General features: G+C 51.6%; 6 protein-coding genes across 6 annotated transcripts; 2 read left to right on the plus strand and 4 right to left on the minus strand.

Annotated features, from left to right (window-relative positions):
- Positions 1-1,464: 1,464 nt before the first annotated feature.
- Positions 1,465-2,183, plus strand: UCRPA7_5004 (putative c6 transcription protein; the record flags this gene model as incomplete). Its single annotated transcript, XM_007917555.1, has 2 exons — positions 1,465-2,043; positions 2,097-2,183. 2 exons carry the CDS (start codon positions 1,465-1,467, stop codon positions 2,181-2,183), a joined length of 666 nt encoding a protein of 221 aa, XP_007915746.1.
- A 1,528-nt stretch (positions 2,184-3,711) lies between these two features.
- Positions 3,712-6,410, minus strand: UCRPA7_5005 (putative fad binding domain protein; the record flags this gene model as incomplete). Its single annotated transcript, XM_007917556.1, has 5 exons — positions 3,712-4,383; positions 4,500-5,246; positions 5,313-6,194; positions 6,250-6,258; positions 6,321-6,410. The coding sequence occupies 5 exons, from the start codon at positions 6,408-6,410 to the stop codon at positions 3,712-3,714; spliced, it is 2,400 nt and encodes a 799-aa protein (XP_007915747.1).
- Positions 6,411-8,443: 2,033 nt separating this feature from the next.
- On the minus strand, positions 8,444-9,276 carry UCRPA7_5006 (putative zinc knuckle domain containing protein; the record flags this gene model as incomplete). Its single annotated transcript, XM_007917557.1, has 4 exons — positions 8,444-8,842; positions 8,897-9,060; positions 9,116-9,127; positions 9,183-9,276. The coding sequence occupies 4 exons, from the start codon at positions 9,274-9,276 to the stop codon at positions 8,444-8,446; spliced, it is 669 nt and encodes a 222-aa protein (XP_007915748.1).
- A 3,907-nt stretch (positions 9,277-13,183) lies between these two features.
- On the minus strand, positions 13,184-14,690 carry UCRPA7_5007 (hypothetical protein; the record flags this gene model as incomplete). The annotated part of the gene is made up of 3 exons (XM_007917558.1): positions 13,184-13,447; positions 13,505-13,809; positions 14,354-14,690. The coding sequence occupies 3 exons, from the start codon at positions 14,688-14,690 to the stop codon at positions 13,184-13,186; spliced, it is 906 nt and encodes a 301-aa protein (XP_007915749.1).
- A 2,196-nt stretch (positions 14,691-16,886) lies between these two features.
- Positions 16,887-17,811, minus strand: UCRPA7_5008 (putative wd repeat-containing protein; the record flags this gene model as incomplete). The annotated part of the gene is made up of 3 exons (XM_007917559.1): positions 16,887-16,936; positions 16,990-17,745; positions 17,796-17,811. The coding sequence occupies 3 exons, from the start codon at positions 17,809-17,811 to the stop codon at positions 16,887-16,889; spliced, it is 822 nt and encodes a 273-aa protein (XP_007915750.1).
- Positions 17,812-18,490: 679 nt separating this feature from the next.
- Positions 18,491-19,233, plus strand: UCRPA7_5009 (putative trafficking protein particle complex subunit 3 protein; the record flags this gene model as incomplete). Its single annotated transcript, XM_007917560.1, has 2 exons — positions 18,491-18,865; positions 18,922-19,233. 2 exons carry the CDS (start codon positions 18,491-18,493, stop codon positions 19,231-19,233), a joined length of 687 nt encoding a protein of 228 aa, XP_007915751.1.
- Between the last annotated feature and the right edge of the window lie 3,240 nt (positions 19,234-22,473).

Here is a 22,473-nt window from a genome sequence, read left to right on the forward strand (position 1 = left end):
CTCCCTTACATAAAAGACAGCGGCAAGAGACTGAGTCTAACATTGACACCACGATAAAGTCTTTACATGATCGTTTGCAGTTTCTGGAAGAACAATCTATACGTCGTCAAAGCAATACCCAACAGCAAACGTTGGATAGGCTTCTTGAGCGGCTAGAGCGTCTTGAACAGAGGATTAACACAATTGATGGGGATTCTCCAACCAACTTGCCAGACTCTTCAAATACCTCAGAACTATTCGTGTCACAAATACCACCGCGCCTACGAGCGGTTCCAGAGAAGACCAAATTCTATGGACCTAGCCACTGGCTACATACAGCTGAGAAGGTGAAACCCACCGCCTGCAAGTCTAAAAGAACAAAGTCGCTAACAGGGCGTTTGATAGATTCATGTCATCGCTAAGTTCTCTGAACGTGAAGCTGAACCTCACTTCACCGGGATTCACGCAGAGCTACGCGACTCATTTAGGGACTGTCGGAACCTACGTCGATATGTTAAGCGCCTGCAGCAGCCTCATATTCTCGAAGACCCTACGGAGGATATTATTAACTCAATTCCATCAAGGTCAATCTGTGATACACTCATGGCTGGTTATTTCCGAACTTTCGACCCTCTTTACCGAATTGTCAACAAATCTGTATTTCAGAATGAGTATGAACAATATTGGCTCACTCCGATAGATGCCAAAAGACCTTTCTTGATGAAGCTCTTGCTGGTTTTTGCCATTGGCACCACTTTCTACAATGATCATATAGAAACTCAGCACTTGCGAGCTTCGGCTAAGACTTGGATACATATGGTCCAATCTTGGCTTACTCGCCCGTCAGAAACATCGGCCCTCAACCTTGATGGGTTGCAGACCTTTTGCCTTCTGCTTCTTGCATGTCAGACAAACTCGCTGAGCGTTCCTCCGGCATTGTCGGCAGGCTCTCTTTTAAACATAGCTATGGGGATGGGTTTACAGCGGGACCCAGACATATACACGGCGCTGTCACTGGAACAGAAGGAGACTAGAAGGAGACTCTGGACGGTAGTACTTGAGTTGGTGCTACAAAGCTGTATTGACTCAGGACTGCCGTTATTATTGTCACTGCAAGACTTTGACACAAAAACACCTTCGAATCTTAATGACGACTACATAATCTCAGCCGAGACCGACTCCGGCACGTCCGGTTCAGCAACAGGCTTTACGGACACATCGATACAGATTGCACTACGAAAGTCATTACCGTTACGAATCGAGACTATCCGCATGTTGAATGGCCTCAGCAAGGGTCTTTCCTACGAGAAAACAATGAGACTAAGCGCCGAGCTACACTCGGCTTGTCGAGATGCAGCGAGCTTTTTTCACGAAAACTCGATTTCTCATTCCCACCAAAAAGACATTCTTATACCTTCCGACTTTCACTCGAAATACGTGGATATGACACTTCGGAGATACATATTGCTATTACACAAACCGTTTATGATCAGGGCATCAGCGGAACCCAAGTTCTATCTATCTCGCAAGTCTGGTCTAGAATCATGCATGGTAATCGCCTCATATATCGATGATCTAGATATCAAATCAGGTCGAATAGATGACTTCTCCAGACTTATGATTTGCGGTACAGGATCTTTGCGTGGTCCACTAAACTTAGACATCATCGCAACTTTATGCCTTGAAGTCACCACACAGCTGAACGAGTATGGACCGCGCATGAACTCAGATCCTCTCGAAGCATTGAGGAAAGCTGGACGCAAGCCAATCCTTGACAAGCTAGAGCATATCAAAGAGCAGCTATTGCAGATCATCGCACTTGGAAGTGCCAGCCTCAAACGATACAACTTTCTTGCGGGGATGCTTGCGCAGATCCGGGCACTCGAGACAGGGCAATCCGTGGACACCGCCGTCTACGAGGCCGTCAAGCAAAGCTTGAAGAACAGCTACGATGCGCTTTTGGCTTCACAAACTGTTAACACCCCTCCAGACTCGATCGACAGTCTGATTAATGCGCCTACCACAATTTCCTCCGAGTCCTTCGACTTTGATATGGGGCTGTTGGTAAGTGCGTGTCAACAGCATCAATGCATAGATTTACTAACCGCCATTTTCAGGACCCTGGCCAGTTCTTTGACCCTTTGAATATTTTCAGCCTCAGCGAGGTACCAGATGGAACACAATACGGAACCGATTTCCTCTAGAGGCTCTTGATTGCATGCACAGCCCGAGGCCAAAATGAACGGAAGCTGGTGACTAGGAAACGCCGATTCTTCACAGGACACAGTAATCCGGATACCTATATCGTGCTTCGTAGCAGGCAGCTTGAAAGTTCGTGGAATCGTGGCAAAGTAAAGGACGCGTTCGTGGTGCAGATAGAGGCTGCCTTGCCTGCGTAATCACCCTACGTGTTGCGGCGGTGTTCGGCTCGGCAAATTCAGCTTACCCCCGATGTCTGCCCCTTACATATTTGAGACACCCACTCCAGCTTCTTGCGACCGGTCTTCTTGACTCTTATTTGGCATATTAAATATTTTGCGAGCATTTCTACACTTGAATTATAATTAAAGATATATATTGATACTTTCCTTCTCGACATCCTCCTCTCTCCGTTAGAAGGTCCCCGAAATCATAGCAACATCATGGGCTTATTCAAGTTGGCAATTGTCGGCACCGCCGTCTATCTCATTGCGAAGAACAGACGCCAGTCAGTCTCTCCTTTACTAAATTAAAGGCTCACTAGTCTAACTTAAATGTTCCAGTGATCGACATTCTCATACCGACATGAGAGGAAGCTCTGCTGGCCCTTGCCCACACTGCCAAGACTACAACAGTGACTACAAAGATCATACCCAGGTCCAGGACATGCCCTCTGGAATGATGATGGAGAAGAAGGAATGGAATGAGCGATCGCAGATTTAGACTGGAGGAGGCACCCAGCCGTGCGGCGGCTGTAATGAGTTATTTGGAACGACCAACGACAATATCACTCTGACATGTGTACAATAATGATCTCATAATGAATAACTTGGGTATCTTTGGAATCGGGTATATCCTAATGCTCATATTTGGTCCCCTGCCGTGACCATCACTCTCATGTAGTCGTCCTTCTTGACTCTTCATAATGTTGGAATAGTCGAAGCTGGAGCTTCCGGACTATATCAACCATTTTGGTGGTTTGGCCTCCGTCCCCTACAAACCCAAATTCCTGCCGTATTTCCGATTCCAGATCCTGTTGTATTTGAATTGGCAGATCTCCCGTAAGATACCTTTCATACTCAGATATGTCTCTTGGTCCCTCTTGCTTTGATGACGTTTGAGGTTCATTGATTGACTCGTCATCGTAGACTAGGTAATCACTTGTTAGTCATAACCTTGAGTTGTCTATTAGGGAAGCTCAACTTACATGGAGACGGAAAAGCGTTGGCATCTTCATGCGGGAAGAGAACCTTATATACTTCGTTCCACCTCTGTTCCTCTGTGGTGCCCGGTGCCACTCTCTTCTTGAGTCGGAGAGTCTCTTCTTGGCAAGGCATCATTGTGCCCTCGGGGAACGCATCCCTCCTCATTTCGCAAGGGACAGCCGCACGCTGGTGGCTCAGAAGCTCTGCGGCGTTCTTGCATTTGAGCAAGCAACGACTGCAAGTATGTTTGCCGATGGTATGGCATCTATATAGATGCTCTCTGAAAATGGTGTTAGCTCTGTTGTCAAAGATATTTCTAGGTAACTACTTACTTTACTCTGTGAACTGTGGGCCAGCCTGGTCCACAGCAAGTCCTCTTTTGCCGGAATGTGCCGGGATTGTTCTTATAAAAGGGGCAAGCGAATTTCTTCTCGCCAGTCTTTGAGCCGGAAGTAGCGACTGCAGTTGCATCAACACTATCTGTTGATAACGGACTGTTCCTCCTCTTAGCGGCTGCATGGTCCTCGGCTTCTCGCTTCCTTTTCCTTTCGGCGCTAGCTTGGGCATCATGCTCGAAGAGAGCTGGAGCAGTCAAGTAAGACTTGTCGACGAGGAGAAAATCCATGGGACTGTCACTAATACCACCGGCCGCGCCAAATGTATTCCACCGATTGAGTGGGCTGATAGGATAGTCATCCGGGGTGTTGAAGAAATTAGCGGTGAAGGATTCTGGGCTGAGATCCGAGCTGCTGCTGCTGGAGGTTACAATGTCGTCTACGCTCTCGACATCCCATGGGGCTTTGCCTGATGGGCTCGGCTGGCAGTAGGAGTCGTCCTCAAAACACCTCTGGGCTAATGCCTCAAGGCGAAGAGCGACTTCAGCACCACTGGCACGAGTTGTCAAAGCTGTTTCCACAACGAACATCCTGTTGGTGATGAACTCAAGGAAGTCCCGTGTGAACTGGCTGGAACTCTTATGGTTGTATAACTCCGTAATCCACTGTGAGAACAGCTATTAGCTTAACGATCCTTTGGTACATCCCATTGATTGAATGGTTAGATAAGCCATCTAGGAAAATATGGAATATTCTTTTCGTAAATGTGGTAGACACTTACCTCGAGTACTGTTCCTTTTAAGAAGGCACTTAGGGCACCAGTCTCCCCTGGATTGATTGTCTCGAAATACTCGTCGGAGTATACGCCAGGATTCTTGAATGTTGTTCGCTTCTTGGCGAACTCACTGAGACCCGCGGTACCCTGTAAAAACCATGTGACGAACTCTAAATAAGTACATCCTAGACCCCACACGTCCCAAGAACGGGACATGGGCCGAGACTTTGTATCGTGCTCTGGAGGTCTGTAGGTATTGGTAATTTGACGAAGCGGGTCCGGGTTTGTGTTGGCATTGTAGAAGAAACCTCCACCGAAATCACCAACGACTAGCTTGCCAGCTGGGGCTGATTTTCCGGGTTGTGAGAAGACGAAGATGTTTTCAGGTTTTATATCTCCGTGCAGACCGTATAATTGGTGAGGGGTGAGAGGATGTGCAGCTGCACTGATAGCACCGTTATGGACGTGGTTCAGGGCAGAGGCAATACCACTGCACTGAGCTGCAATCCAGCGAGCTCCTTCAGGCCCTATGGGTGGCTCGGGTTGATTTTGCCAAAGCCTTCGCAGATCCCCGTTGGCCCAGGGGAAGACCAAGTGGTAGTAACCCTTGTATTTATAAGTTGCGAGTAAGGAAATGACGTTAGAATGCTCCTCGGTCTGGAGTTGTTGGAAGGCTTCCACTTCTCGCCTGAAGGTATCTTCATCGACAGATAGTAATTTCTTGACGGCAAACGATGGTTGATCATGAAAGTCCTGGTTATCCCGGTTAGAATGTTGTTGTGGGCTTGGGATTAGTCTACTGTAGCTTGGGACACTCACCGAGAACCATCGTTGATCAAAGTTGTAATGAGCAGGATGAAGCTTAACACGGAAAACCTCCGAGTTGCCTCCTCGGAAATGGTCTTGGATCTGATGCTCTGTGCTTTCTGTGAACGGAAGAATCCTCTTGTCCTCTAGATCTAAAGGCTTAAGTCCCTGTTTCTTGTCAAAGACTGGAGAAAGGAAGAGCCACTGGCGCTTTTCGAAAGCCTCTATGTCGGACTGCGTCCAGCCCTGGAAACATCCAAGGGGAGCATCAGGGGCAGTACGACGTCGAAGTTCGAAGGCATTATCAGCCGCGACCTTTTGGAGAGCAAGATCCGTGTCGTTAACGTTTTCGTTCAAGAAAAGGGAGATCTTGTCGGCTTGATCTGTGAGCAATAAGGTTGCAAAAACCTTTCGGAAACCTGTGGATGATCCCTCGCCGTCATCCGCAATTTGCTGGGCTATCCGGCGGAGTGCTTCAACCGGGAGATACGGATACAATGTTTGGAGTTCAGTAAGGATTCGATCTTTGGTGAATATCCGCCGTAGTGCATCCATCGGAAGGAAGAGTCGACCGCCATCACCACGACACAGTGAGCTCTTGACCATCTCCTTCATAGAAGAGTTCATTGAGCTCGGCAAGTGTGATGAGACCTGAACCCCTTCATCGGCTGATGAGCCGTTCAGGGGTTCGGACACAGTCTCGGATGGCTTGGTTACATCATCAAACGAGAGATCACCGGTGCTTCCAAAGTCCAGAGTCTGAATGCCTTCAAGCTCGTGTCCCGGCTGCAGCATAGAGCTGTCCGCGCCGGAGTCCTTAAAGAGGAAGTCATCACCATTTGGATCTAATGAGACAACAGTGTCTTCAGTCGTATAGAAATCTGGAATTGCAAGCTGTTCACGAGGGTCATCAGCACTTCAATAGGTATTCTCATAGACAGGGACATACATCATCGTCCTGCAGTGAATGTTAGTGAGCGTCTTGATATCCGATAATTGGAGTTGATAGTGCTTGCTTACCCAGAATGACTCAAAGGCGCTATCCACCGTGGAAGTGGACGACCAGCGTGACGTAGCCTGCGCATCTCCGGAATCACTGATGTCGGCCATGTTTGCTCCTTCTCAATGAATCGTCGTCTCAATTGAAGAGACGACTCAATTTGAGATCCCACCGACGACTTGTAAGTTGTTGATGAAAAGATAAACCGAAAACGGGTTTCTTTTCACATTCGATGGCTGAGTGCTCCGCCTAGACACTAGAACGTTCGATGTGGGGGAACCAACCAACTAAATGGCCACACTCGCTCCTTTCCGTTTCTCGCTCTTGCCGAATTTGCGATGTGCGCGATTGCGCGCACAGGAAGGGGATCTGCGTGGCTGCCTCGTGCATGAGGCAACAACGAGCAGGACTCCGCCAATTGACACCATATCGTTAGATAAGATCATTTTGGGTGTAGAAAGACCAAACCTGACCGCTATTTTCACCAGGGTCAACAGTTATTGAAACCAGCAGTTAGTGCGAAGGTCTGGTCTTATCTCAAATCGCAGTAGATAGCGGAAGGCTGGCATTATACAGCTCTACTATTTACTTGTAGGTTCAGCCTTACAGAAGAGATCAGACATTGATCTCAGTTACTGGTATCGTGACTAGTAGTAATATCATTGCGACATGTCGGCGATGGGTGCAGTCGGCTGATTATTCACCGAGTCTGGAGTGTTTTTAGCTACCGGCGCCAAGCCATTGTCCACTGACTCAGGACGCCTTTTGGTCATTACGTAACACCACACTTCACTTCTAGGCGGGTAGTCTTATGTTCACCTAGCAGCCATTGCGTGATAACTATGATATTGCTTATGAATGGTGATGTAGTTTGAAAAGGGTCAAGGAAAGAGGGGATTGTGCCACAAGCACGTTTCCCCGCCTTCATCGGTACTATCCGTCAAGTTCTCAACTCTTAGTGTAGCAAGAAAACGACTCCATCCATATATACAGATGGTGTTGACTCTCGTTTTTTCTCTCAATGTCTCTTCCTCCTCTTCGCACTTCACCTTCAACATCTCCAAAAAGCTCGCCTTCTCTCCACCGCCTACAAAAAGTGCCTGCCGCGTATTTTCTGTCCCAAAGCCAAGAAAATCAAGTCGTGCTGCAACATGTCGCGCTTCCTAAAAAGCCTTTCGGGCTGCTCCTCCGCCGCATAGGGGTATCGTGAATAGTAGACTTCTCCAAGAGGGTCGCACTCCTTCCAATCAAACCTCTCCACAGCCGAGAATAAAAGAGCCAGCCATGATGGGTTCCCATCATAGGAGGAATCTCCTCCATACTGGTTAATCGCCGCCTTCCTTCTGATCTAGCCCTACTGGCATCTTTTGCTGTGTTGTCCTCCTCGCTCTGCCAAGTTAGGTCCTGCAGAAAGTTCAGATTTCAGGCCCAATAGTGGTGTTCGCAAGCCACTCTTCATCGAATATCCAATATCATCCAACATTGCGTCTGGAGTGAATCTCTTATGTCTTATGGAAACCCGTGTTGAATTGTGGGTATACAAGTCCTCGAAAGCAAAATGCAAGCGTCGTATCATAAGTCGTAATTACCAAGCCTGGGCTGATGCATCTGAAGATCCTCATCCGTCGTCAGGTAAGAAGTAAAACCGGGTGGAAATTAGGTCAACTGGTTTCCCCCTTGTCATAATATGCGTGGTGTGACTGTCATTGATGTCGTGCTATTTATGAAGGAAAGTTGGGATGGAGCGACTTTTAATGAACGCGCAGTAAACGTCAAGTCTCTTATGTAGGCATTGGGCATGAGGAGTAAGAAACCCTAAGGCCGTTTTCCATCATTTTATTCCAGCAAAAAAGAATCGTGATTGAAGAGTGTGAGAACCGAGGGCGCCGTTAAAAGCAGTGAGTCGTGCAAGTAACAAAGTGCTTGTGCCGTGTGCTATGCAGAATCCGGGCAAGGGGTAAAACACAAAAGATACGTAGGTCGTAAAGCAGCAGTAATACCGTGTCCGACAACAATAAAACAAAAACACACTCCAGAACCGTCGACGACATTGCTATTTCTAACAATGGTGTCGACTATTCGCTCCCTTTTCTGGAATTAGCTCAAAACTGATTCAAGATGAGAGCGACACCGAGCCGCGCAATCAAGCGACTGGAGCGATAGGAGCAACCGCCGGTGCAGGAATTTCACCTGGGTTGATGCCGACCTCCTGGCTGACCTCGCCGTTGGTGTTCTTCTGAGGGCAGTCACGAGAGATGTGGCCCGCTTCGCCGCACTGGTAGCAAGTCTTGCCGGCAGTGTTGAGCGGGCCGCCGTTGGGAGCGGTACAGTCTCGAGAAATGTGACCAAGCTTGCCGCATGCATAGCACTTCATCGCCTGCGCCTGGCAATCACGAGCGAAGTGGTTCGGGCCACCGCACTTGTAGCAAGTAGCCGGGCGAGGGCCACCTGTAAATCCACCCCGTCCATATCCGCCATATCCACCACGACCAACTGGTCCACCACGGCCCAGACCAACGGTAGGCGGGTTGGGGCAAGCGCGCTATAGGCAATGTTAGACGAAGCTCGGACATTATGGGCTATCGGGATTACTTACGGCTAGATGCCCGGGTTGTCCGCAGTTGTAGCAACGACCGCTGGTACCGGCACCGCTCAATCGGAGAGTCGGGCAGTCAGCCTGCACATGGCCAAGGCCCTGGCAGTGATAGCACTGCTTCGCCTCGGTAGTGCGAGGAAGAGGGCATCCGTTGGACTCGTGGCCTTTAAAAGTCAGAACACAAAGGTATGAGAATGCGCTAAGTACCCCTATGCTTACCAGGTTGCTTGCCTGTTCATTTATTGTTAGTTTCGGGTGCATTTGAGTACTCAGCAATATAACTTACAGTTGTAGCAAAGGCGCTCAGCAGAGGAGCACACCTCGGCGTAGTGGCCAACATTGCCACATTTATAGCACGCACGGCGGGATAGAGAAGACATTGCGACGAACCCGGGAATCTGCAAAATTGATCGTCAGCTCGACATGCAACAAACTCCATTTCCATGAACTCAATCCCTAGGTCGCCGCTCGCAGCGAAGCTACAGCGTGTCCCTTTGTGCTAGGCACAGCTACATCTCTGATCGACATTCTGAGGATAGGAGATGCTGCATAACGGTTGGCGCAAGCAGGTCAATTCGGCCAAGATGTGAATGACAACAATATCCTCGTTGAGATGTGTTTTCGTTGGATCGTGAGGCTGATCCCTCGAGGGGGAAGGAATTGTCGCGTCTTGAAAACGGGTGGATGTATACGAGCGAGCCTGGACAACCTGCAGGATGCATGCGGCTTGTGCGACCAAACTAGGCCAAAGTGTCTCTTCGCCGACTCACAAACCCGCCATCGATACAACGAATATCACTAACCGGTCCGACACGCTCGCTTTCTTTCTCGCCGCCGCTTCGGCAATCGGAAGCTGTAATGAAGGGATGCGACCAGTACGGTCAAGACTCGGTCAACGACAGGCTGAACGGTGCAAGGTACATCTGGTCATACGTCGTATCTGGGTTACGGCGCTCCGTGGCTACACAGCTCGGGAGAGAAGTATTTTGTCCGGTCCGGAAGTGGCTCGGTCCTGTGTGGTGTATCGAGATATCCTATAGCCGCAGCATGGAAGATTTTGACAAGTCGCATCGCAAAGACGAGCAAGTATATCGCTCGCTTGCAAGCAGTCGACGGCGCATCCACTGGCGCATACCACGAGGACAATCCTTTCGGTGCTTCCAGTGCTCAAGGGCCAATCCTCTCGAATCTCCAGGTCCAGACGCCATGAGGAGACTTGCCGGGAGACGAACCTCGGTTGCGACAAAGCAAAAATAAAACGGTGGGAAGGAAAATAGCAACAGCATCAAAACTCACTCTTCAGAATTGTCTCTTTTGGCGGTCCCAGCAAATCTTCTTATCAGTCTTCGTCCGTCGACAACAGCGACAACCTTCTTCGACTTCCAAACGTCACGTCACACCGGCGACAACCCGAAATAATGCTTCCGTGAGGGATATTCCAAAAAAGGAGCGATGTGGATGTGGGAGAGGGAAGAGGAGGGAAAAGAAGAGCGGAGGAGAGGAGCGAGACTAAGAAGGGAGAGCAGCAGCAGGCCTGGCAGGCCTGGACTGGACCAAAGGGCAAAAGGGAAAGAGCGTGCCGCACGGGCGAGCGAGCACCAGCACCAGCACCCGCAATGGAGCAAGCAAAGCTAGCAAGAGGAGCAAAAGAGAGAAAAGGATACCGAGGAGGGACTTGTATTTCCCTGACCCAGCCGCATGTCTCGCGGCAAAATGAGTGGGAGCCATGCCCTTGTCAGTCGGCCGAACGAGGTACTAGTCATGTACCTGCATCTCCAGTTTGCTGCAATTTTTTTCCATCCCATTTCCCTCGTAAACGGCTAGACTCACCTACGGTCGGCGGCGCTGGAGGGGCGCCCACTCCCCAATTTGCCCTGGTTCGCGCGCTGGTCTGGGACCTGGACGGAAGCTGGCTCCCACCTGAGGATAGACGCACCGTACTAATACTAAGGAACAGGGTCGCTTTCTAGCGAGCTATCCGATCAATTGGTGACGGCGGCAAGCCGGGGGCAAGTCCTGCCCAGGGATCCCATACCACGCTGCGCTGCGCTGCTGGCTGTTACACACCGCAACAAACAGCACCACGGGCCACCTGACCCGCTGAGCGTATGCTGGGCTGGCTGAGGGGATCGTGGGAGAAGTGGGTTGAGATTCGAGGACGACAAGCTCACCGTCGCGGCGTCTGACTCGCCACCAGACAGCGCGCGTCTGCAAGGTTGATACTTCACCCTCGGTATGGAAGGCGGTGGTGGCTATGTCACTTGACTCTCCTTCTGCTCAGACTTCATCCTAGAACTTGTGAAGGAACGCCAGCCTCTCTCTACCTACCTATTCCAGCGCCTCTACACTAGGGTGAGACTCGGGCCTTGGGGGCGGGCGGGCGTGAAGAGAGCTCCCGTCTTTCCGAGATCGTCATTCGGTGGAATTTGGATCCTCGACAAACCCGAGTATTGCAGGGGTACTCCGCTTCTGCCCATCCAACATATTGCAAAGCCCGAGCAAGCGGCAACGGATCTTGAAGCCAAGCCCAAAGTCTACTCACCCGCTGCGAGATGCAAATCGAAACCTTGCGGACATTGGAATAGGCGGGAAGCGGGACATATCGCTTTTAATAAGGCCATGTGTCTGTCCCTATCGCTATCGCTATGCTTCCTGTCATGTCTCACTTTTCCCCTTTCGCGTGGATCTCAGCCGCTGACTAACGCTGAAACAAGACCGAGATGCTAGTCCCAAGATCTCGGTAAACCAGAAGGGTCCTGTCTCTTATTGCGGCTGCATAAGTCGCCGCGTCGTCGTTGGGTAGGGCACAGTACCTACAGCCAGCTGATATCGACAAAAGGGAAGTGTTGGGCTGCTCTCAAGCCTCCTTCTCTTTCTTCTGCTCCTACAAGCTAAGAGTCTTGCTTTGCAAACCCGTCTGCCTCCCTACCCGAGTTGCATAGAGGTTTACCGCCACTGTTGGCAGCTCCATCACAGCACAGATGCCTGCGCATGGCATTAGCGCCCAATCATACCCAATGTCAAGAGGCGAAAAAAAACCAAACCGCTGCAAAAGCAATCACACTGGAGGCAGGTGGTCCAGGCGGCCGGAAGACCTAAACAGGATGTAGCTCGAGCGCCCGTTCACCCGTAAACGGCTGTGCCGAAGAGTCGCAGCATGGTGTATCAACCAAAGCGAGCCACTATCGTGAGAATGGGGAGATGTGGCTTTCCGGCTCTGTCCACTGCGGCTGCCGAGAACACCTGAACGTTGAAACCAGAGACAATTTGATTATCAGGCTTCCGTTTGTCGTGTATGAGCTTGCATTTTGAACTTGGTTCACTTGGTTCACTTGGTTATTTCGGCCACATGGCCGTGGCCAAACTGCAGGAGTGACGAGCGAGTTGGATCTGGTTCCCGGTTCTACACACTCGGACAAGTTTGCTCGGTGCGGCAAAGGTAAAACGCCGCACAGCTGCAAATGCAAGACTCTTCGGCTGCACGGGTGAAAAGCGGCCTGCCGAACCAAGTTATGGATGCCGCCTGCAGCAGTACATACCGCCAAGCCTCCAGACACGGTCTCTGTGAAACCATCGGTCCCTGACTACCCTACCAGCCTGCCTGTTCTGCTTTGCATCAGAGAGTCTCGGGTTGGTCCAGAACGTCAGTCGTTGCAGAGCTGTCCTTACATAAGTCAACAAGCAGGTCACATGCGCTTGTCAAACCAGCCTTGTGCTGTATAGAACATAACATTTGTTTGATCATTTGTAGAATGACGGAGCTATAATCGAACATCGGAATACCGATCAAACTGCTTCACGTTGCCTTCTACCAGCGATGATCGTAATCTGGGCAGAAGAAGGCTCTTTGACGCTACTTGGGGCTAGGTGATCTCTAGCCTTCAAGCCGCCATAAGTTGGAGGCTGACTCCGGCGCCAATGTGGGGAGCTGATAATTCCTCCTAGTTTCAATAGGTTCTCACCATTGCCATGTTATCACAAACAACCACGAATTCTTCCCTTTCATCTGTGTGTTCAACACATGTATTACAAACTACCTAGTTTGCTTGCTCATTCCCCCCTTTTCACTCTAGAAAGGAGAAAGCTCTCTCTGGACTGTTTCCGTCGCCTAGCCTGCTGTTATTTTATCCTCCCTTGCTGTACAATTCTCATGACACCCCGATGCTCCAAAAACGCCAATGCTAGTGATGAGACCTGGAAGCTTATACACACTGCGCCTGTCATGGCGAAACCGCCCTTTGGTAACGCCGAAGAACTCCTCAAGGTAGATATACATATACACTACAATTAATGCCCCGCTGGGTAGGCGACCCGTCCCGCCTCCGAGGGATGCACCGGAAGCGGGACGTCGGTCGTCGGCGCAATGGACCTCGGCTGTGCCTCGACGACGTAGCTGACGCCGTCGTCGGAGGCATACGAGGGCGGCCGAGGGCCTTGCTGCGGCCGGTGAGTGGAAGCCGAGCCGCTGTCTGAAGAGGACTCGCCCTCCTCCTCGGTGGTCTCCGGTAGGTCCTCGTTGCGCTGCCAATAGATGCGGTTGGGATCAACCCTCTATCGTCCACGGTCAGTATTCTCGTACTTGTCATAACGGCTTTCGCGGATGCATACCACGCTCTCGCGCCAGAGTCCATAGGCTGGCGGCTGGGATTTGGTGGCCTCGCTCTCGAGCCCGGCTGCCTCCTCGTCTCGCGCCAGCGTCACCCGGATAGGCTGTCGCGGGATCGCATACCCGCCTGGGCCAAACATTTGCGGCAGCTGGTTCCTCCGCTCCTCGTCCCGTCGCGGCCGCACGATCAGGATGCACAGCCGGATCAGGCCGTGGCAGAAGAAGATGGTGGTGAAGAGGATGATGAGAATCAACAGCACCGAAAACTCGCTGTTGCTGATGTTCTTTGTGAGCGAGAGGCCAAGGTCTGTATAGCGTTAGTATATATTGCACCGGTGAAAATGGAGGGACACGGCATGGAATGCCTGTGTTGAACTTACAAACACTGAGAAGGAGCGTCAGGAACAATCCCGAAACGAAACACCTCAAAATCTGCGACCGAATACGCCTCGACTTGATCCAAGGGAAACAGAAGAGAAAGTGCTTCGGCGGCGGCCGGTGTTCTCTTTCCCTATGCCTATGCCTATGCCGTCTTCGATGACGCCTCTCCGGATCCCGAGTACGATCGTCGCTCCCACTTCTGTTTCGTCGCCGTCGCCGACCGTCATCCGCCAAGCTGGCAAGGTGCAGCTCGGCTGGATCTGCTCCGTCAAACCGCGTCCTCGACTCTGAGTGCCCATGGCCCCGAACCCTTACATGCTCTGCCGGCACAGCTGGCACGGGCTCCGTGACGACGGGGAAGCGCTCGCCTCGAGACGTGCCCGGTCGGCTGGGCGGCCCGCTAGACCCTTGGGTCCAAGTTCGGGTGAGGTGAGGGAGATGTAGGCGGGTTGACGGCATCGTTGGCATACCTAGGTTGAACAGCGGGGTCTTGGGCGAGTCAACCTCGTCGTCTGAGTAGTAGCTGCTGGTCGGCCGGGGCATCGGCTGCGAGTGTCGATGGAGCCGGTTCGTCGTGCCCGTGCTCGATCGGCTGAGGAAAGAGGGTATAGTAGGACGGCGGAAGCCAGCAAATCGAGGGAGGAATGAGCCGTTCGGCGTCCGTTCGGCCATCTCTTGTCGAGGAGTCTCGATGACTTCGGGCTGCTGTCTCTCGAGATCGTCGGCAGCGTTGTCAGGCGGCCCTCGCCGAAGGTTGACACGAAACGAGTCCATATTGATACGAGGCAGTGAGAACGGGGTGTTCATTGCGAGAAAGAGACCAGGTGCTACCGTGGTCCCGGGCTGTTCATGCTCTTTAGGTCTTATGCTCGGCGGCCGTCCACTTCGACCACCCTAGCTATTCTCCCTTGTAGACCTGTATATCTCTTCCAACCGGCGTAAAGCAATATTACCAACTATGCTTTGTTATCAAGAAAGTGGTGTCGTGTCGTGACCGTGTCGAGAACGTCTAAACGTATATATCCAAGACAGTTTCGCCCCGAGAGGCTGTGGGCGAATCGTCCCAGTGGGAGTGTCAGTGTCTCGAAAGGGAGATTAGTGCAGACGGACCGCTGCAGGTGTGCGTCGGGTCTATCGATGTAGGGATGCAGCCAGCCAAAATTTGACAAACAGTAGTTTGTTGTTATCGAGGGAGCAGGCGAACAAGGCAATAGAATAAGAAGAAAAGGGATCGTTAAACGGCGTCCAATGGATCCAGGCTCCCAGCGCCGGTGATGGTAGTCAATCGCTCAAGAGAGAGTGTGGGGGGAAGGAAGGGAAGGGGAAGGGTTGGGAATGAGAGGAGAGACAAGATCGAATAAAGTCCCGTCTGATAGAAGGCGTAGGCAAAGAAGGGAGAAGAAGGGAAGATGATTCGAGATCGCAGGTCGAAAAAGGCACAAGATTGTCAACGAGGGCTGGGAGGAAGCAGTGCAAACATCGTGGCTGATTCGACGGGAGACGGCAGAGGCGATACAACGGACAACGGACCTTGCTCTCTCTTGGAAACTGGAAACAAGAGACGGGGGCGGCTGTACGTAGGATCAATCATATGTGAAGAGACGGACGGCTGCCCCTACAGATGCAGGTACACAGATACACACAGACAGCAGCAGTCTCACCTGGTTCGAAGAAGCGAATCTTGACGACCTGGAAGTGAGATTCACTGCGAGACTACCCTACCTCCTCCTACCTGCATCGGCACGGTCACAGCGATGGCAATGGTGAGGATGACCAGGGGCCGTTGCTCTCTTCTTCTCAACAAGGAGGCGGCGCACCCTTCAGACGAAGCAGGGCAGCGTAGCGAGAGCACTGATCTCTTCGCGCCTCTTCACCTTGCTTTGCTCTTTTGGCAGCAGCAATTAATAGCAGCCCTTGTCCCATCCTGTTGCATCGTCGCCCATTTCGAGCCACTGGTTCGACCAGGCCACGGACCCCGGGGTGCCTCCTTGGTAGGAGACGACGGCTGGCAAGGGCATGTGATTGGGCGCGGTGTGTTCTGTGACAGCCTTGGAGCGTTGCATGATTGAAGGGGTGGGGACGCAGGGGTCGCTGCTGAGCCTGTGTTTCGGATTGCCAGGGCACGCGCTAGGCCGATTGGGGGCGCGAGGGAGCTGAGAAGGCTGATGAGATGCGTGGGAAGGGCGGGACACGGCGCCTCCGTGCGGCGGCAGCATATTCTGAAGAGAGAGTGGCTGCATTTCTCACGATGCTGCGTAAAGACTGACCGCGATGCACATTCCTTGGGCATGATGCTGCAGCTATCTAGCCACTGTATAGGTAAGTGTTGTTACCATGTCACGATTATGTGAAGTCTTTCCTCGACCAGATTACAGAGTCTTTGCAACGTTGAAACTACCACTCATTCTAGTTCCGTGTGAAGTGCTGGCGCGGCTCAGATATTTGCATGCAACCCTTGCGTCGGTAGAATTGGTGCATTTGCAGCATGTAACTCTTGGGACTACTACTGCGTTTCTTTTTCTCCTCCGATGCAGGCAAAGTCGCCTGGACCGTGGTACTCTCACACAGTAATGGCTTAACCACGGCTGTTCGGTGCTTCACGTGCTTCCAAAGGGCTTCCATTTCCTGATCCTATTTCACCCGCATAAAGTTTCAAGCGCCGACGAGGGTACGCTTCTAAGCCCTCTTGCGCTCGAAGTATGTAAGCCATTTGGGTCTCCACTGCAGCGACAGCTTCACACAAAGTTTGGGTACCCCATATCTCTGTGGCTTTTGCGTCAACAACCAAGCAACGGTTGAAGACAAGTCGGAGGCTCTTCGAGTGCCTTTATCATCCTGTCTCTTGAGGGCTCTCACTCGGCTTCCCGGGATCGTAGTTCAGGTAAATAAGTGACTTTCACTTCTCTGATGCCCGAGCGCCGGGCCATACCCTCTACTTGGACGCGGATATAGAAATGATTTCCACCGCGCCATCGATGAACTTGGAGAGTCTCTTATCGCAGCTCATCTTAATTCTCCTAGGAGCATAGTCCGGTCGGATGAAGCAGATAGAACTAGAGGCAGCGTGTTAACAACGAGGTTTCAGGTTAAAAGATGGAAGACTTACTGATAGGATCTGCACCAGGCGCAAACTCGGCGCAGTTCACAGTACCCTTATGGCCTGGGAGCTTGTATAGCAGCTTGCCGGTATCATTGGACCAAATTACCACGGTACCATCACCGGCACCGACTGCAACTTTCTTGCCGTCCGAATCCCAACTTGCCCCTATGAGGTTTTTCTCCAGACCCATCGGTGCGCCGTCAAAGGTCCTGATATGTCGCTCGGTAGGAGCAAATGGTCGAATATCCCATGTCCGGGCAGTCGAGTCCATGGCATACGACAGCAATGACTGTGAGTCCGGCGACACACGTAAAGTTGTTATTGTATCCTGATGGCCCAGCATGGAATATACTACTCCCTTCTTGCGAACATCCCATACCTTGATGTCATTGTCTATGCCGCCTGAGTAAATTTCGTTGCCAGCCTCAGATATCGCTACTGCCGTGATTGGGAATTGCGTCTCGATGTAGTCTGCCGCGTTCTTCGTGCGAGGGTCCCAAATCCCGATTGTGCCATCGTCGCTCCCGCTAATCAGAAGCTCCTCGCCACGCTTGCTGATGTCCAGCGAGTTGATCACTTCCTCGTGGCCGATATAGCGCCTTATACGTTGTCCCGATGTCAGATCCCAGCTAGCAAGATGCATATCTGCTGAAGCAGAAAACACAATCTCTGAATCGCGCGACCATTGTAAGTCAAGTATAGCACCTTTGTGGCCGGTAAGGATGCCGTAGTTCTCGCAGTCACCGTAAGTCCTCCATAGCACTACATACTGGTTAGAGATGCGAGTGGAAACGGCTTAGGATATCACATACTGATACTTCGGTCCATTGACCCAGAAGCGATGAGGTTGCCCGTTGGATCGAACTTGGCCGAAAAGATCTCTCCAGAATGTCCCGTTAATTCCATCACGGGAGCCTGGAGGCTGCTGGTCCTGGGAGTCTGAAATCACATTAGCCTAGATGAAGAGAATGAATGTCGCGCGGTAGCTTACTGCCTGCACCAGCGCACCCGTTCCTGATGCATTGGCACGAGCCAAGGCTCTGTCTCCTAGATTTTGTCGCTTGACCACCAGCTGCCCGGAGCTGGGGTCATCGGAAGCTGGTCTTTTCTCTGCAGACATGTTTGCAGCAGCCCCCCGTAGTATAGATTGATATACAGCAGTCTGTGTTTGGATTAGTGGCCTCGTCGTAGTTCAATTGCTGTTGTCGCAAATTGATCGTGGTGTTTACTTCAAGGCAAGCTTAGGTGGGCTGGAGTCAAAATTTCGGGGGAAGCTGGAAGGAGAGATTTTCCCCTCCGAAGATTGTCGGCGGTCTGAGCTACCGACACACCGGCTAGCTTCAGCATCCCGCAACCTCACCGTAGCTAGCTAACCTTTACCTTTGCGACGTATCAAGGAGCTGAATTCCACATACCACAGTCCAGGTTGGAATGCCACATTTCTACATGGTAGAGCCTGCGCTGCGATAAAGCTCATCACTGAGCTCGCAGTCCCTTCATCTCAACAATGTCTGCCCAAAAGGCCGCCCGTGTGGGCGAAGAGTATGCCCCTCCACCCCGTGCACGATATGACGAACACCAGCTAATGGACATCGGAACAGGATCTGGAAGTATGCAAGGCTGGCCCACTCAACTCTACCCGTATGCTAATAAGTGTAGGACACGAATCGATAAGGTCAATGCGGAGTTAGTTGTTCTCACATATGGCACCATCGTTGCCCAATTATGCAAGGACTTTGATGGAGACTACGTTGAGGTCAACAAACAGCTGGACAAGATGGGCTACAATATTGGGTTACGATTGATCGAGGACTACCTGGCCAAGTCAAACACGATGAAGCGGTGCTCCAACTTCCGTGAAACTGCGGATATGATCTCGAAGGTATGTCTACACTGGCCCCGACACCTTTCAACGCTTCCCTGGTCTGACTTTCCCAGGTCGGCTTCAAGATCTTTCTAAACATCACACCGACGATTACGAACTGGACAAGCGACAACAAACAATTTTCACTCGTTTTTGAGGAAAACCCTTTGGCAGACTTTGTCGAACTCCCTGATGACGGACGGGCGCAGGACGAGCTGTGGTACTCGAACATCTTCTGCGGAGTGTTGCGTGGGGTGCTGGAGATGGTACAGATGCAAGTCGAGGCGCATTTCATCAGTGATGTGCTAAGAGGAAATGATACCACGGAGATGAGGATATCGCTTATCCGGTATATCGACGACGAGCTGCCGCCAGAAGATGACTGAGCTGGGGTTCAGCGACCAATAGAAACCACCGACTTCGGCAGAGTGAAATGCGGCACATGATATTGATTTATCGAGCTTGCAGAATAGAATGCAGAAGGCGTCAGAAGTACTCTGCTTCCGGGAAAGGAGCTTGCATGTTGTCGAGTTTATGCGACAACATACGCGGCCAACATGGGAGCCGTTTCGCCGCCTTCGATGCATTCAAGGCAGTGTTCAATAGTCGAATCACCTAGAAATGGACCAAGAATATCTAATTTGCACAAATTTTCACCTGTGGAAAGGTTTTGTCTTCGCAGGACCGAGAAGGTGGCCATTGCCCAACCTGGACACAGCCGAGACAGGCTGCGTCCTCGAACCTATCCAAATAAATTACTTGTATCAAAGCGCATTACCCCATTTAGATAGTAAGAAACATGCAGACGGGCGCTAGGGTGCTGACTTCGTTAAGAGGCCGGATCTGTAGAGGCAATAGGCATCTTGTTATCCATTGTATGAATATGATGTCTCGGCTGGATGATTCGTCTCAGCCGTCGCCGCCCATTCCGTCCGATACTGCTGCGCCGGCGCCTGGGGGAGGCTCAAAAGTGACAACCAGGTGTGGGACCCCGCTATTGCTGCCGTGCGGGATGGAGCTAGCAACGCTGCGGGATCCCTGTAGATCACTGTCCATTGCAAGCTGTCTTACCTGCTAAAAAGTCTAGACCTGCCTTTCCTCACTGAGCGACCGCCAAAAGTGTCAATCAGAAATATCGGAAGTGCTTACCAGGTGAACAACAGACTTACTTATCCTAGACAGGGGAACAGGATAGATTTTTGCTAATGCATGCTACACTGGATCTGCGCAGCGCTTGTCTAGGTGGCCTAGGTGGCGCCGATACAAATTCAATGCACTCTTTGCGGCGTACTAGTCTAATGCATGATGTGCTGCAAGGTACGGAGCATCCAGCTGCTGCCATCTAAACCCTTGATGATGTATGATATCTCCATCGGAGTCCATATTAGTGAGTGTAGGACTGGGACTGGCTTGACTGGGTAAGCAAGCCCTCGGCAGTGCTCCGAATAGGGCACACAAGCTGCAGTGAGTTGTCCTTTTCCAGGCATCCCAGGGCATCAGGGATGCAGGTCAGCATGTCCTATCACCACAGACCGCAACGCAAAAGCGCCACCAGCTGCAATCATGTTTGTTTTTGGGAAGCTGAGATAACAACGCAGCAGGCGTCGCGCGAACGTGCCTCGTTACTATACGTAGGGCTTTAATCACAAGGACCTCCGGTAAAGACAGACGAGATATATGCGGCTGTATGATATTAGCTTACATCATATACGATGCTTTAAATTCATTCAACCATGATGATAACGCTATTTTCGACTCTGCCAAACTTGGAATATGGATAGCATATATCGGCTGTCACGTACATACTATAAGGCAGTTCCAATTGACCGGAACTCGTGGCAGAAGCATGGCAGACTACATATTGCCTATGAGATAATTACTGGGGCGGCATCACGAGACAAGACTCGGAATGGCGAATATAATGACCTGTGGAGCCTGGTATCCGGCGTCGCGGTCAATCGATGAGTGAAGCCCCCAACGACCGTCTCCGATGAGGTAGAACACATATTCGGTCGGACAAAGATGTGATTGGCGATGACAAACCAGCCAACACAGCACGCTCAAAAAGATTTCGCCGCCCTTCATATTGGAAGAGGCAATGCTGGTAATGTTGCACCATTTGGCCCCGACTCACCAGATATGGAAAAGGAGGGGAGAAGGGGAGGGCATAATTTACCTGGCTGTCTGAGAATTTGCCCTCGCCATTTCCCTGGGTCCGTGTCGGATGAGATCACCGATGTCCGCAATTGAGCAAACCCAAAAAGGTGTGGGCTGGGCTACCCGTGTATTGCAACAAAGCGATATTTCTCGTGAAGAGCCAAGAGAGAATGTCAGATCCGGCTGCCCTGAACTGCCCTTTCTACCTTTTGCCTGAGGCGAAACTCGTCAAGTGACAGTCTCCACGGCCTCACACTCCGTTCGGAAAGACGCGGCGACGATAGACTCACTCGGTGAATCACCGTAGTGAGGCGAGAGGTGATATGATGATGCCTTGCTGGGCTGGACGAGTCCGACACGGCCTTGTGGAGTGTGGATACCTTATTCACCTCCTAGAGACGTGAAGCGCGTGAGATTAGATGCGGATAGAGCGATAATCCCCACTCTTTCCCAAGGAGGAGGCTCCATGGTCCGCAGGCCATTCATTCTGACACAGGGCGGCCAAAGCTCCTTCTCCTTGTCTTTCTCCGCTGTACTGCATAGTATACCAAGCCTGGATGGACAGGGCAAGCTTAGGTCAGCCGAATAGAGCTGTGGGCAGAGGCACCTCGCAACAGAGAGGCAATACACCAAGCCCAGTAGATGACGATGCGGTCGAAAGCGAAGAGCCTTTCCGCCCGTCACTCAAGCATCTCATCCTCAGCTCCGGGATCGCTGCAGGGCTCCTCAGCCGAAAAAAAAAAGCAATAAGCAGCCAGAATAGATCCTTACTTGGTGCTTGGCTCCTTGGGTAGATACGTAGAGGACGGCGGCTCCTCGATATATGCATGCCAAGCCTTTGACTTTCGCATTTTTGCCTAAGGTGCATGCGTGGGTGCCTTGGCGGCCTGAGCAGCAAGGCATCAGTCCCAGATATACGCCGGCAGCCAGCGCCTTCTCGTTCCAGAAACTGCGCAGCCCCCCGGCCTTTCCCACCTTTTCCTTCCTTCCTAAGGTTCCCAGCGCTCACCCGTGTTCTCCTGCGCCAGCGGATTGGCACTCTCCTCGCCCATAGGTACTCTCAGTCTCTCTCCGAAAAATCAGAAAAATCCATACCCTTCCATTCTGGCTTCCTGCTCCCTCTCTCTCCTATCGCTCACCCCAACTACCTCGATTCTGCGACTCTTCACCTTTTTCGAACCGATTGATGACTCGCCTGCCGAGCTCGCGCCTACGCTCGACATTGCCCATCCGGCCCAGCAGAGACGCGGCAGCATTAGCAGCACAGGAAGAAGGCTGATATTGATTAGCTTAGTCCCTCCCGAAGCAGCCACCGCAGCCCAGGGCCCGGCCAGTACGGACGGACAGGCGTGGCGGCCAATATCGTTACGGCCTCTGCTGGCACTGACTGTCGCTGTCTGTCTTCCCACTTTCACCAGTCAATCATCCCACACCCACCACCACCACCACCACCGCCGCACAACCAGGAC

Source organism: Phaeoacremonium minimum (genome assembly GCF_000392275.1).
Source record: "Phaeoacremonium minimum UCRPA7 unplaced genomic scaffold PA7_03_scaffold_379, whole genome shotgun sequence".
NCBI classification, from domain to species: Eukaryota; Fungi; Ascomycota; class Sordariomycetes; order Togniniales; family Togniniaceae; genus Phaeoacremonium; species Phaeoacremonium minimum.